General features: G+C 35.6%; 2 protein-coding genes across 3 annotated transcripts; both read left to right on the forward strand.

Moving 5' to 3' along the window:
- Positions 1 to 246: 246 nt before the first annotated feature.
- Positions 247 to 6,420, forward strand: LOC100261349 (long-chain-alcohol oxidase FAO4A). Its single transcript, XM_002269593.4, has 3 exons — positions 247 to 729; positions 805 to 1,074; positions 4,414 to 6,420. The coding sequence occupies exons 1-3, from the start codon at positions 487 to 489 to the stop codon at positions 6,280 to 6,282; spliced, it is 2,382 nt and encodes a 793-aa protein (XP_002269629.1). The 5' UTR covers positions 247 to 486; the 3' UTR covers positions 6,283 to 6,420.
- Positions 6,421 to 12,549: 6,129 nt separating this feature from the next.
- On the forward strand, positions 12,550 to 14,328 carry LOC100266552 (protein MODIFYING WALL LIGNIN-1). 2 transcript variants are annotated; one of them, XM_002269543.5, is made up of 3 exons: positions 12,550 to 12,949; positions 13,029 to 13,234; positions 13,587 to 14,328. In XM_002269543.5, exons 1-3 carry the CDS (start codon positions 12,845 to 12,847, stop codon positions 13,822 to 13,824), a joined length of 549 nt encoding a protein of 182 aa, XP_002269579.1. In that variant the 5' UTR covers positions 12,550 to 12,844; the 3' UTR covers positions 13,825 to 14,328. The 2 variants fall into 2 exon arrangements, with proteins under 2 accessions (XP_002269579.1, XP_010644493.1); XM_010646191.3 differs by having other exon boundaries at positions 13,417 to 13,700.
- Positions 14,329 to 14,882: the final 554 nt, after the last annotated feature.

Below are 14,882 nucleotides of genomic sequence, written 5' to 3' on the forward strand. Positions count from 1 at the left end.
CATGATTTGCATCCCAACCTGAAGTTGTTTGAGGGTCTAATTCATTTGAGAAGCGTACATAGGGCATTATGTAAAAGTTCATATATGATTGAAAAATTCGAATATATATCACTTGAACTACCAATTCAATGCCCCCAATATCTTTGTACGTAATTAGGATCCAACTTTCATTTTAAGAAAATTTACCTAATATGCATTGGACATGGTGTAACTCTTCACACAAAATGTATATTTGTTCGAGAAGAGAAAGTTACAACCACAAACAAAGCCTTAAAAGGAAATACTAGCTAACTAGGGCCGAACCCTAATTTATTGGTGGGGTGATGCAGCGAGTTAAGACGCTGGCTTGTTGGTTCATTTATTTATGGTCTCTGTGTGGCGTCTTTCTTCCTTATATAGGGTTGCCACGGCTGTGGTAGATGAATGATCCCTTGACCACCGCCACCTCCACGAATTTGATTTGATATCGGGCGCTAGCTACTGAGTATGGAGAACCGAGAACAGGAGCATACACTGATTGAGTTGGGGGTTGTTGAAGCCCGCCAAGAACTGTTAAATGGAGGAGGAAGACAGCTTTACTTGAACAAGCTCTCGTCGCGAGAAATGGAGTCCCTCATTGCCATCAGTGACACCTTCTTGCCGTCCGTTGAGGCCCCTCACAACGCCGCCCATGCATACGTTGACAAGTTCTACCGGACTTCTGCCTCCATGGCTGGAACTCCACATATTGTAAGTGGCCCACAGATACTATTATTCAAATTAGTATCTTGATTTTGAATTTATGGTTCATTTTAATTTTGGTAGGTTGGAGGGTTGATAAGTGAGAGGCTGGAACACCCAAAGTTATGGCTGAGTAGAGTGGTGTTATGGCTGCTGTCGACATGGTTTGGAACCTTCATAATATGTGGGTTGGCAAGCATGTCAAGCCATTTTCCATACTTCCAAAGCTTCCCTCAGGTGTCTCCCCATAAACGCCATGAAATAGTGTTGTCCTGGTCCCTCAGCTACTTCTCCCTCATCAGGATGCTCTTCAGATCCTTGAAGCTTGTCACTCTCCTTGTATTTTTCACCCAGGTTGGTAAACCATTAATTTTGTGTGTGCATATCACTGATCATATATATCTATCTAAGAAGCAATCATCATGTAAAAGACTTTTACAACAAAAAAAATAAAATAAAGAAAAACTGCTATAAAAAATATGCAGAAACTAAAACTGTGCCATACATGTAGAAATACTTGACGGGAAAGATACTTGATTCATTTCTGGGTGATGAGCAGGGGGCCTTTATGAAGGGGGTCCCTTTTGTCATTTATGTCATCTGCCGTCTCATTTACACATTTGCAACTTGCATGCACATCCAAACAAAAACCTCACTACCACATGGAGTTCAAACCAGTTCTTGAAAACAAACAGATTCATAAATTGAACAACGTTATTGCCTCTTTCTGTGAATCTAATGGTTAAGGCTCTCTATCGAGCAGGTCAACAAGAGATGCCATGTATAGAATTTAAAAACCAGAGATCTAGTTGATCCAAGGAGTATATTTGATGAGGATGATAATGATAAGGGGAGAGATAGAAGAGCAAGATATATATACTAACTCCATCTTAAGGCTAACTAGCTGCTTTATGTGTCATATATGTATATGTTCCCTTCCCATAAAAAAATTCGAAGTATCCTCATGTCTATGAGGAAAAGAAAATAAAAGAAACTTGTTTATATTATGTTGGACCTTTTAATCAAACTCTTAACCATTTCTTTAAAATAGAGTATGGTTAAATGATGCAAAAATGATTTATTACCATCGTTAGAAGCAGTTTGATGTTTCTATCCGAGGAAGAGATGATTTATTATTATAGTTAGAAACAGTTCGATGTTTCCATCCAAGAAAAAGATTATTCTATTAACTCAGTAGTCAGTTGCAGTTCAATGTTTCCATCCATGAAAGATACTGTACTAATTAACTCAGTGATAGAAGCAGTTCTATGTTTCCATCCAAGAATGAGATTATTCTACTTTCTTGGAACTGAGGGGACCATGCATATGAGGAAGGAGATCAGAGAGCTAGATTTGGTTTGGACCTCTCAATCTCAAAATATTAAGATTATGTTTTAGAACAATGTAGATGTTCCTCAATAGGTAAAAACCCATCTGATAGTTTTCATTTGCATTTGGATAGATTAACCCAGAAAACCCTACACCTAATTAACTTCTTTGGCATCAAATTTAGTGAAAACTGATCAGTCCAAACCCTTTGAGTTATGTCATTTTTTTTTTTGTATTCAATCATTCATTTAATCCTGATGAGATCATATTAGTTTGGTGTGGGCATTGATAGTAACCAGAGGTATATATCCCACCTAACAGACAAATAACAAACAGGCATATATAACATCTGAAGGTCGTGTCAATTGATAATATTTACAATCTTGTATGTAGGTTGTGGGTCATACACCTTCCAATTTCTTAAACCATACCCGCTCTGCATTTAATTGCATGCTTGCTTTTCTTCATTTTTTAACTTTTTTCAAAATCATATTTAAGAACCCTAACCTACCATTTCTGTGTCACAACTGTAACATTAATCATGCCTCTAACCCAGTATCATTCTTGCATAACAGCACAAGAAATTTGAACTCCCAACCTCTCAAAATTGAAGTCCAGCCTTAAGAAATTGACGGGTGCTAGCTGGTATATAGATTGGTATATATCCTAACAATTTAAGATATCGTGTTCCGTTTGAAAAGTGTTTATGAAAAATAGTTTTGAGAACAATTTTATAATGTTTTGCATGACAAAAACCTATTTAGGAATGTGAAATATTTTTAAACTATTTTTTATGTTTTTAATTTTTTTTTAAAAATAATTTTTATGTGTAGTAATTTATTTCTAATAATTTTTCATATTTATATAATTATTTTAAAAAAAAAAAAGCTTAAAACAATAAAGCACTATTAGCTAGCTACCATTGTTGGAGAATAAAAAATAAAACAAGTTTTTCAGGTGACAATGACTTTAAGAAAGGATCATTAATGAATAGGGTTGGATGGCAAAAAGGAAACTGTGGTCTAGACATTGGTTTTTTCCTACAAGAACTGACTCACTGACACGTCTTTGGGTTCTAATTAAAGTGAAAGTGCCCCACAAATTTCAAATCTTAAATTGATAGTGAATTAAAGATCGAGTGTCAAAGGGTGCTGTTGGCGAAGGATTTATTATGGATGCTTTCTGGTTTTTTTTCCAAACATTTATTATAGAAATAAATAATAATGTCAATTGAAGGATAAGTTGTGGCTTTCATAATTTGGACTGTTAATTTCAATGTTTCAAGCTCAGAGGTTTCGACTTTTTCTGACCTCTCATGTCACTAAGAGTTGCTAACACTAGCAAGTCACGCCGACAACTTGAGCTCTGAATGAGTATTAATTAATACTGCTCGTACTCTCTGCTAGGGTTAAAGTCTATTTTTATCTCTTAGTGAAGATGTGAAGCAAAGTATACCGAAAGTGAAGATTCAAGTCTATTATTTCAATTTTTTTTTTTTTTTTTTTCATATAAAGATTATATATTTTATTCAAAAATCAAACAGGGAACCATTTTCTTTTATAATTGTTTTCGTTGCTGAATATATGTTTTGTCAGAACCAAACGTAACCTTTGTATAAGAATTGATTTACGTGCAATTTGACCTAAAGCTTCGTACCATCTTACATGAAGTACTTAAATCATTTATAGCTCTAGCACCCTGCCTTACAAGTTACAAGCAATCTGATCATTTAATAGCACCTGCCCTACAAGCAATCTATTCTAGGCTCAAATCATTTAAGGCTCTAACAAGCCTGTCTTACAAGCAATCTATTCCAGGCTCAAATCATTCCCACATACACAATATTCTCATGGTATTCATAGGATTAAGGTCCATAAACACCCTTTATAAGCTCAAATAAAATCCCAAATCAAGATCAAATATTAGCTTTAATATTATTTATAACGACTCACTCTCAGTAATATAAATAGTATTTATTTTACACCCAAAAAGATCTTCATGACTTTAAAATGTCTCTATCTAGTTAAGAGAGGTTTATACTTATATAATATTAGAAACTTTTTCCTCTATTTTACATAAGATGTCACATATAATATAAATTCTCACAAACCAAAAGTCTTGGATATTATATTAACCTGTCAATTTAACCTATGACTAAAACTCTAGTCATAATGCATTCCAATGATATAACTTTAGTCATCACTAAACATATTGAAATTCAAAACCACGGAAATAATTAAGGTTGAACTAAGGTGTTGTCTGCGTGAAAAATATACAAAATGGAAACACAACTTCCATATTATGATACGCTACCTCAAGTGTTTTTTCTTGTGAAGATACAAGCTAATATGAATCAGTTTTCAGGTAGATGAGAAGAATGAGAACCTGACATGGAAAGCTATTGGCTACTGTGGACCAGACCCAGATTTTAAAACCCTATATCGAGCCAACAAAACAGCACAACCAAATGGCTATGGAAGGTCAATATACCAGCGGGAACAAGAGGAAGAAGATGATAGAGAAGATTTCAATGGACCTCTTTACAGAGGCCTCATTAACGTAAAGCGTCCACGAGAAGTTGTTGCAGAAGCCCTAAGACTATCAGGATTTTCCATCTCAATTCATAGCCGAAAACATGAGACACCAAACTCATCTTCTCCTCTAATCATTCGTTGTGATGCAGTTGTCATTGGTTCCGGCTCCGGTGGTGGCGTTGCTGCAGGAGTTCTAGCAAAAGCAGGCTACAAAGTCCTTGTCTTAGAGAAAGGAAACTACTGCGCCAGGAGCAATCTTTCGCTTCTTGAAGGACCCACATTGGATCAAATGTACCTGTACGGAGGGATGTTAGCTACTGATGATACCGGGGTGATTATACTCGCGGGCTCTACTGTTGGTGGAGGGTCAACAATCAATTGGTCAGCTTCGATACGAACCCCTCAACATGTACGTAAGGAATGGTGTGATCAACATGAGCTGGAATTATTCGACAGCCAATTATACAAAGAAGCCATGGATGTTGTCTGTGAGAAAATGGGAGTTCAATCCGAAATTTATGAAGAAGGATTGAACAATGCAGTTTTGAGAAGAGGGTGTCAGGAATTGGGGTACCCAGTGACCGATATCCCCCGAAATTCGCAGCCCAAACACTACTGCGGTTGGTGTTGCTTTGGGTGCAAGGATGGGAGAAAGAAAGGCACTGCTGAGACGTGGCTAGTGGACATGATGAATTCCGGGAATGGTGTGATTCTCCCAGGGTGTGAAGCAATAAAAGTCCTGCACAATAGAAAGAAAGGAAGAGCTCGGAGTACAGCAACTGGGGTTGCTTTTGAATTCGAATACAAAGGCGTTAAAGAAGTATTCATGGTAGAGTCCAAGGTGACAATTGTGGCCTGTGGGGCTATTAGTACTCCAGGGCTCTTAAAGAGAAGTGGATTGAAGAACCCTAACATAGGCAAAAACCTGCATCTTCATCCTGTGGCAATGGCGTGGGGACACTTCCCTGAGCCGACGCCATTGTCACCAAGTCCTGGATGCCCAGGATTGGAGAAGAGGAGCTATGAAGGGGAAATAATGACAGTGATGTCCACTGTCGTCGCAGACTTTGAGGGCTCAGGATATGGTGCAGTTATCCAGACACCGTCTCTGCATCCGGGTATGTTCTCAGTCCTTATGCCATGGATTTCAGGCCCTGACATGAAAGATCGAATGATTCGGTATTCAAGAACTGCCCATATATTTGCACTGGCAAGGGACAAAGGGTCAGGAACCATATCGTCCCCGAGCACAATCAGCTACCAGATGGATGAAACTGATGAGGAGAATCTAAAGAGAGGGATGGAGAAGCTACTGAGGATACTAGCAGCAGCTGGTGCTGAAGAAATAGGAACTCATAACTGCAATGGGAGAAGCATAAATGTAAAGAAAGTGAGTTCACATGCATTTGAGAAGTTTGTGAAGGAGGAGAGCTCAAGGGCACTGAGAGACCTTTCAACACCAGTATGCTCAGCTCATCAAATGGGGAGTTGCAGAATGGGGGTTGATCCCAGGAGCTCAGCAGTGAATCAGATGGGGGAGACATGGGAAGTAGAGGGGCTTTATGTGGCTGATACAAGTGTGTTCCCAACTGCACTGGGTGTTAATCCAATGGTTACTGTCCAAGCCATCGCTTACTCCACTGCAAAATCTGTTGTTGAAGTTCTTAGGAGGAAGAAGAAAGAGACTTGTGCCAGCTAGCTCATGAACCCTAATCAAATTTCATGTGTTATATATATGTACTCACTCTTGAGCTTAATTTTCTTCCATGTTAGTCTGCAAGATGTTAAGTAATACAACTAAGGATATATTAAACAATAATGATCACAATTAATTCCATTTCTCCTGCCAGTCTCCCACACCCATTGATTGAATCAAAACTTGTTCAAAATTGTTCACTTTGGGCAGTAACCATTGGTTTGGCACCCAATGCTATTGGAAATATACTTGTATCAGCCACATAAAGCCCCTCTACTTCCAATGTCTCCCCCTCCTGGGATCAACCTCCATTCTCTGCAACTCTCCATTTGATGGGCTGAGCATACTGGTGTTGACAGGTATCTCAATGCCCTTGAGCTCTCCTCCTTCACAAACCTCTCAAATGCATGACTCCTTGATTGATTGGGTAGCCTTTAGGTATGACTATGGGCCCTTTGTTTGTCGGCTTCTTTTATTCTTGTTTTGGGCCTGGTTTTAAGCGTCTACTGTGGGCTATTGGTTTTTGTTTTGATTGGGCTTATTTTTAATTATTGATCGATTTTGGGCTTTCTTATGTTATGCCCTCTTATGTTATGCATGCATCCATATCATACATTTATTAGATGTCTTAAACAATTTCAATGCTAATTTTGGCTAAAACAAGATATTAAGGCTATTTTGGTTCCTAGAAAATGTTAAGAAAAGGAAAAAAAAATCATGTGGAAAATTATTTTCTTTAGTTTGGGTGACATGGAAAATATGATGGAAAAAATTAATATAAAAAAATATCATAATATTTTCCCTACTATTTTCCTTAAAAAATAATGAGGAAAATAAGAGAAAAAATGAAGGAAAAAGTTGAGGGAAATTATATCGGGCTCATGGTATCGTCTTCACCAAGTCTCTTGTTTACCTCTAACTTCTCCTTCACCGATCGCTATGGCTTCTCGCCACCATCAACCCTTTCAACAGCCACTACTATCGCTTTAACCACCTTTCAGTGCCTTTGAAAACCTGTCCTTTTTAGGTACCCAAATTCCCATGGATGAAGTGCATTCTTTAAATCGAGTTCCCATTGATGAAATGCATTCTTCAAATCTAATGAATGTGTTCAAATCCATGTCTTCAAATCAAATATGAATTGAACTCCTTTCTCTTAGTTTACGTTTGCTTCCAGGAAAGTATCAAGGAAAGAAAAAAAAATGTTAAGGAAAATGGTTTTCTCATATTTGGTTTTACTATAAAAAATACAAAAGAAAATCAAATATAATTAAAATTAGTTAGAAATGTATGTATTTTAAACTTATTTAATCTTTATATAATAAAGATAAATAAATAAAATGAATTTATAGAAACAAATAAAAATAATTTATTAACTTTGAATCTATTTTTTTTTCCTTCAATTTTTCTTTTTTTCTACTTTTCCTCCCTATTTTCTTTCCCTCACGTTTTCTTTTAAATTTTTTGGAAACCAAACATAGCCTTAACCCCACACCTTATGTTTTGTATATCTAGGTCTTTGAACTCTTTTTTTTTTTTTTTTCTCATTTTTGGAGATCTAGACACTCGAATTTTGCAAGTACAGAAAATTTGATGCTACTTTTTGTAACTCAATTTCAATTTTTCTTGTGTTTGCATTTTTTTTAATTTTCTATGCTTTCATTTGATTTTGAAAACTATAATTTAAACTTTTTATTTGCTACTACACATGTTTGAGGAATTTTAATTCTAAAACCTGATATTAATGTGCTTCTATTTTAATTCTAGAACCCACTATTTTGTTTTGTTTTAATCCACTTTTTTTTAATATCAGAGGAATGGGTGATCTATTTTTTGAAGCCAAATTAGGCATAGCTAGCTCAAGAATATTATTTGGGTTTGTGGCTTTCCAAGTGGGGTCATTCTGCTTCTTGGTCATGATCTTTTAGGTTGGGCATTTCCCCATTCTTTATCTATTTGGGATGGGATCTATGAAATGGTATTCTATGAAGAAAGAAGAAAAAACAACAAGCACCTAATGAAGTGTTGTGTCATAAAAATTCTTTGAAATTTTTAAAGAAACCTTTGAGGCATGGAAATAATTTGATGCAGACAGGTTCCACAGGATTTATAGTCACAGAAGAATGCATTGAAAGTATGCTCCATCACTCAAATGTTTATCATTCTTCTTTTAAGTCTATTTTAGCTAGGATTCTATTGACTATGTAGTAAATACATCATTATGCTCCAGTTGTTGGTGCTAGAATTCCATATGGGGTTTGTCTAATCAAATTAGATGTTGAGATTTTTCCTTATAAGAGACATCCTTATTCTGGCACATTCATTAGTTTGAGGTGATTTTTAACCTTTTAATTAATTGTATTTTGGGAGTGCTCTAATGTCAATGCAATTAGTGGTTTTTTTATGATCCTAAAATTGATTAGGAGTTGCTTACTTGTAATTTTGCTTGAACTGTTGCTTACACCAGTTGTTCAGGGTTAAACCAGCTTTGTTTCAATATTTTGCTTCGCTTAGGCCCCATATATATGCCATACATGGGTACTTTTAGGGTAATGCTGACAAGGAATTAACTAAAGGTCCTTCACTAGTTATTAACCTAATAGAAACCTTTTCCTATTTTGATGTCGTTTATCTACTCTATTAGAGATTGGAATTTTTACAATCTGTCTACTCTATGCTAAGAATAAATTTCTTAGAGCCAAATGCAAATAAATTGAATGAAGAGATCTACACTCTCACTTTCTATTTTGTTGACCGAATGCCTTTCTAAATTTGCTTCATGGTTAAGGCGATTTGCAAGATCATTTCTGAGGTGGTGGTAAATGTCCCTTGTTCCACAATTTCCATGTTTGTTTCCCCTTGATTCTAAGTTGAAGTTTAGAGTAAATGTGGTTGAGTGGGTTGTATTTGTCTTGAAATTTGCAATCTGAGATGTAATCGAACAAAATAAGGTTATTTGTGAGTATGTCAGGTTGAGCACATTAATGAACAGAAGACCCATTGCAAACATTTATATTTTTATAAACAAGATTGTTAGATTTTATTCAAGAATTAGAAAAATTGGATTAGCTCCTATACACATGGCACCAACAGTAGGCAAAGACCAAGTTACTGTAAGAAAGACTGAATCCAAATTATTTTGGTTGCAATAATACTAGAGCCTCATGGCATTGTATATACGAATTGCAATCTGCATACACATGAAGTTCTAGCACAACCATTGTCACAATCACACCCTCTTCAAATTCTAGCACCTATTTCACAAATTTGCTCTCCCAAATCTTCATAGAAAAATGTGTTGGTTCCCATAAGCTTTCTTCCTAGTCATAATACTTCAGTTCCTCTTACTTTTCCTAATGACTTTACTGAATCATTCCTCTTACGTACTTTGCTATCATTTAGACTTATAATGAAGAGTGGCAAAGACTTAGATGATGGGTTGCAACTTGTGTAGCTATGTATGCTGCATATGCAACAATTCTTGTTTCAGTTTATCATCACTCAAACTATTTGGAGAGATCAATCTCTAATGAAGGAGATTATGAATGACATGCTTTGATGGAAAGACTTACACTGACGGATAATGAAGATTGTCATAATCAACTACGTATGGGAAATGATGCATTCGCAAGACTAGTAAACATTCTTCGAGGAATAAGTCATCTTAAAAATAGTGCACATAGTAATGTAGAAGAACAAGTTGTCAAATTCCTTCACATTGTTGGTCATAATTTAAGGAATAGAACTATGAAATTTTCAAGCGTTCTAGTGAAACTGTTAGTCGTCATTTTCATCAAGTTCTAAAAGCTATAATATCTTTAGATGATGTCTTCTTAAAGTAGCTTGATGGATTAAAGTGCCCTCAAGAAATCAAGGACAATACCAAATTTTGGTCTTACTTTACATAAACTTACTTATCTAATAAATATCATTAGAATATTATTTACATTTCAAAATAAACTAATAAATTTGTTTCTTTATAGGATTGCATAATGGCGATTGATGGGTCACATTTTCATGTAAAAGTGTCAAATGATGTTGTACAAAGGTATTGAGGGCGAAAGTACTATCCAACACAAAATGCTTTAACAGCATGTTCCTTTGACTTGAAGTTCACATATGTTTTACCTAGTTGGGAAGGATCTGCGTCAAACTCAACAATCCTAGATAATGCATTAATGAAAGATTTTGATAAATTGATTGTTCCACAAGGTGATTATTGGTGATTAGATAATAACATAATTTATTAATTCAAGTGACTATTACTAATAACAAAAAATCTTTTGTCTATGCTTCTTAGGTAAATATTATTTGGCTGATGCAGGTTTCAGCTAAAAACTTGATTTCTTACCCCATATAGAAGTATTTGTTACCATTTAAAAGAGTATAGTGTTGTTCATCAACCAGAAAATACTCGAGAGGTTTTCAACCTTCGACACTCATCCTTGAGAAATGCAATTGAAAGAGCATTTGGTGTTTTGAAGAAAAGGTTTCCAATAATAGCTAGTGGGACGAAGCCACATTATCCTATTAACACACAATCTGATATTATACTAGCATGTTGTATCCTCCATAACTATCTCATGAGTGTTGATCCAAATGAAAGATGAATAGCAAAAGTCGACAAAGAGCTTTTTAGTGAAGAAGCGAAGTTTGAATCAATGGTCTTAAGTTTAGCTGAAAAATGCAAGGAATAGGAAATCTTAAGGAAGAAAATAGCCATGGATATGTAGAAAGATTACAATAGAAACCGTTGATGAGTCCTTTTATTTTATGGTTCTTTTCTTGTATAGTTTTTTGTGATTAATATTAAGTACGATGATTGTACTTAGAACTATAACTCCTTTAGTTAAAATCACATTTTGAATGAGTTACAATGAAGTTATTATTATATCCATTACTCTTGACTTTGCACTTTAAACATACATATATATATAGTGAAGGCTTTGAAGTACACAAAAGTGTAAGTGAAAAAAGAAACTTGACTTGGACTTGGATTATAATAGCATAGAAACTAATTTTGAATTCTCTATAAGAATTAAAAATCTTTTTAACATTCTATCCTCCATAAATGGACTAGGATCTAAAACATCTAATTCTATTTATTTTAAAGTCCTCCAAGCTATGTTTGATTCAAGGAAAATATTAAAAAATATATATATATATATGAAAAAAATAATAACTTTCTTTTTCATGTTTAATTTTACTACAGAAAATATTAAAAGAAATCAAACATAACTAAAATTAGTTAAAAATTTAAATATTTTTAAATTATTTAATATTTATATAATATAAATAAGTTAAACGAATTTGAAAAAACATATAAAAATAATTCATTATTTTTAATTTTTTTTTTTTATTTATTTCCTTCACTTTCTCTTTACTCTCATTTTTCCTTTCTATTTCATTTCTCTTGCTTTTTCCCAAGAATTTTTTGAAATTAAACATAACCCAAAGGTATAGTCAAATATTTTAATGACTATTCCTACAAAAGGAGGATGTTTCATTTTCTAAATTCAAATACAAATATCCCCACATAAGGATGACTTTCAATCCACGTTGGCCATATCTTCCACAAGGCCATGCCTAGGGTTTTGGTTAGTAAAATTAGGTAAGCCATCAATTCAAGGTTAATCCCTTCCAGTCTTGCTTGACGTTTTCGAGAAACTTGTGCCAAAAACGCTGAGGTAAGCCCCACCCGGCAACCTCCCAGATCATTCATTCATCTTGTTGTTATGCGTTGCCCACATGTATACAATACAATAATAAAATTATGGAAGGGATGAGAGTATTTATAAAAATATCATGATGATGAAGGATAAAATAATTAATAATATGTGGATTAAATTAGGTTTTCTTAAGAAAATAATACAAATATTAGACGATAAAAAATCAGCGTTGATGTCCATGTTCTCAAAGCTTATCTATCATCCATAAAAAAAATTACTTTGAATTTTTTTTCTATGTTATTATTCAAAACTGTAAATAACACTTGTAAAGGAAGATACTCAGATAACAAGTAAAATGATTATGGATATTTCGATGAAAATATCAAAGATATTGTGGGTATTTTCATTCCTGCATTGCAAACAGCATGTGAATCCAACCCATACACGCCATGAGATAACCCTGTGTTCAGTCTTCCATCATCAGCATCAGCATCAGCATCAGATGCAATGGATGATAGGACCCACCCCACATATCTACCTTTCCATATTCTGAAAATTTTAATAATAATAACGTAAAACAGGCCTTTCATAGTGAGCAAGCTTCCTACAAGAATCATTAAAGCATTGGCTAAGTAGAGTTGAGTTGTTTGAAGACAACGAGTGAATTTTTTTAGTATTTGTTTGAAGCCACAAATCCGTTGGGAGTGGTATCTCTCCTTCAAAGCAATGAAAGAATTGTTGGGAAGAAAGCGCCGACAACAACAGCTCAATGGAAGAGGAAAGAAGCAGACACCAGCATTTCCTTCTTTCCCTTGAGTGATCTCCAAGTCTTGCATCCTCTATTCTTCTGTTTATTGTTTCTCAATTTTCAAGCCTCCTCCACACCACGCCCTCCTATGGAGAAACACAGATTCGCTTCCCTTCTAATCCCCTCCATCATTGCCTTCCTTGGCCTCATGGCTTTTGGGTTGTGTGTCGCTGCCGAGTTCAAGAGATCGAAGGTAAGATGTTTAATGTTAGGTACATTTACACAAAGCTTGTGATGGTTTCTGAGATTTGTGTGGGTGTCGTTTTTTGTAGAAGAAGGATGTCAAGCTGAACGGGAAGTTGTGTTATTTGGCTGAGAGCGGTGCATTTCAACTGGGAGTTGCAGCTTTGATCTGTCTCTTCATCGCTCATATCCTTGGGAACATGGTGATTTGCAGAAGAATTTGCTCAGGGGAGAAGAGCAGCAGTGGCAAGGCTAAGACACCATGGATTACAAGCACTCTTCTGGTTGTGTCATGGTAGGTAATCTACTTCACTCTCCTACCTAGTTCTGTTGTTGTTTCACTTTCACAGCAACGTATGCAAATTCACAATAAAAATCTAGGATTAAGTTCATTTTTGATGCTTCTCGAAAACCACCAACCAATCGTTCTTTTTTCCGTCTTTTCTGGTGGTGATGTAATACACTGACTGGCCACAGGTGGGCAACTAGAATGGTTTTTGGAGGCGAAACAAACAGGCAGACAGCTGGAGATGCCTCAAATTTCTTAATAAACCTACTCTAGAGATTCTCGACAGCTAGCTAGAAACATTAATATGGGTCTCTAAGATCATAATATAAACAACGGTTTCAACTTATTGATGTCACAGGATCAGCTTCGGGGTTGCACTTATTTTAATGGGTACAGCCACAAGTATGAACAGACGGCAGCCCTACAGACGAGGATGGTTGGATGGGAAATGCTACATAGTCAAAGACGGGGTGTACGTTGGCTCAGCAGTGCTAGTCATGCTTACAATAGGCTCCACGCTTGGCTCAGTCATCATGACAGGAAGGAAGAGTCAGGTTGAACAAGGCCGGAGGATACACGCACAGCAGCACAAGTAGGACACAAACTGATCAGATTAGATACATATAGAGAGAGCATTTTTTGGATATAACAGCTACACACTGAAGAAGAAAGATGAAGAAAACATCAAACAAAGAAATAAAAAAATACCATTCGGGCGTATTTGGCATTGGGGGTAGGGGATGTAAGGCGGTGAATAAAGGGATGTCCCACTTGCCCACTACTTTTTCTGTTTTCTTCCTAATGACAAAAGAAATCGTTTTCAACTAAAAAAGAAAGAGACGGTTCTTTTGTACATATTCTGGGAAAGTTGGTGACTGATGTGGATAGACCCTCCAACATCATATCCACACGGTTATTGGGATTTATCTAATATGATACAACTTTACCTCATGAATAAATGAATAGATGAAAAGTGCCAAGTGGTTCTCTGGTCCCTCACCCTATTGTGAAACCATAGAAACACAAGGCCATCTACCTATTGTAAGTAGTTCACAAGCATATGGCAATTAGGAAAAATGACACCATTTTGAAATGGAAAAGATACGATGGATGCACAATTGGGTTATTCCATATTTTCCAGGGAACAAAATTGGGTTATTCCATATTTTTCCGGGAAAAAGGATACCCCCCAACGGTCCACTAGCACTTCTTTTTCCATCCTTCAATCCCCACTTGGAGCCACTCCAGAAATTGCTACACTAGACAATAAAAGTGTGACATATGTAGTAGGGAACCATTTGTTAACCTGAACCTTTTTCCTAAGGAGAAAAGTATAACATCAACATAAAAATTAGGGATCAGGGCTTGCTATGGATATAGAATAATACCACCAGGAATGAGGGTAATTGAAACCAGCCTGAGGTTAAACCTAAAAAATGATTCTATGCATGCAACAGACAAACTTATTTCAAAATACTATGATAAAATGGGAAAACTCAATAGTGCAATGTGAAGGTGTCTCAATTATTACGTTTCAATGCAACATCCAAAAATCCCTTTAGAATCTGAGCGTAGTTTCCTATAACAATTTTTGAAAAACAATATCTTCTTATTTACGGTTTAATTTTAGTTGCATACGAGTGTATGGAAGGAT

Source organism: Vitis vinifera, chromosome 2 (genome assembly GCF_030704535.1).
Source record: "Vitis vinifera cultivar Pinot Noir 40024 chromosome 2, ASM3070453v1".
Taxonomy (NCBI): Eukaryota; Viridiplantae; Streptophyta; class Magnoliopsida; order Vitales; family Vitaceae; genus Vitis; species Vitis vinifera.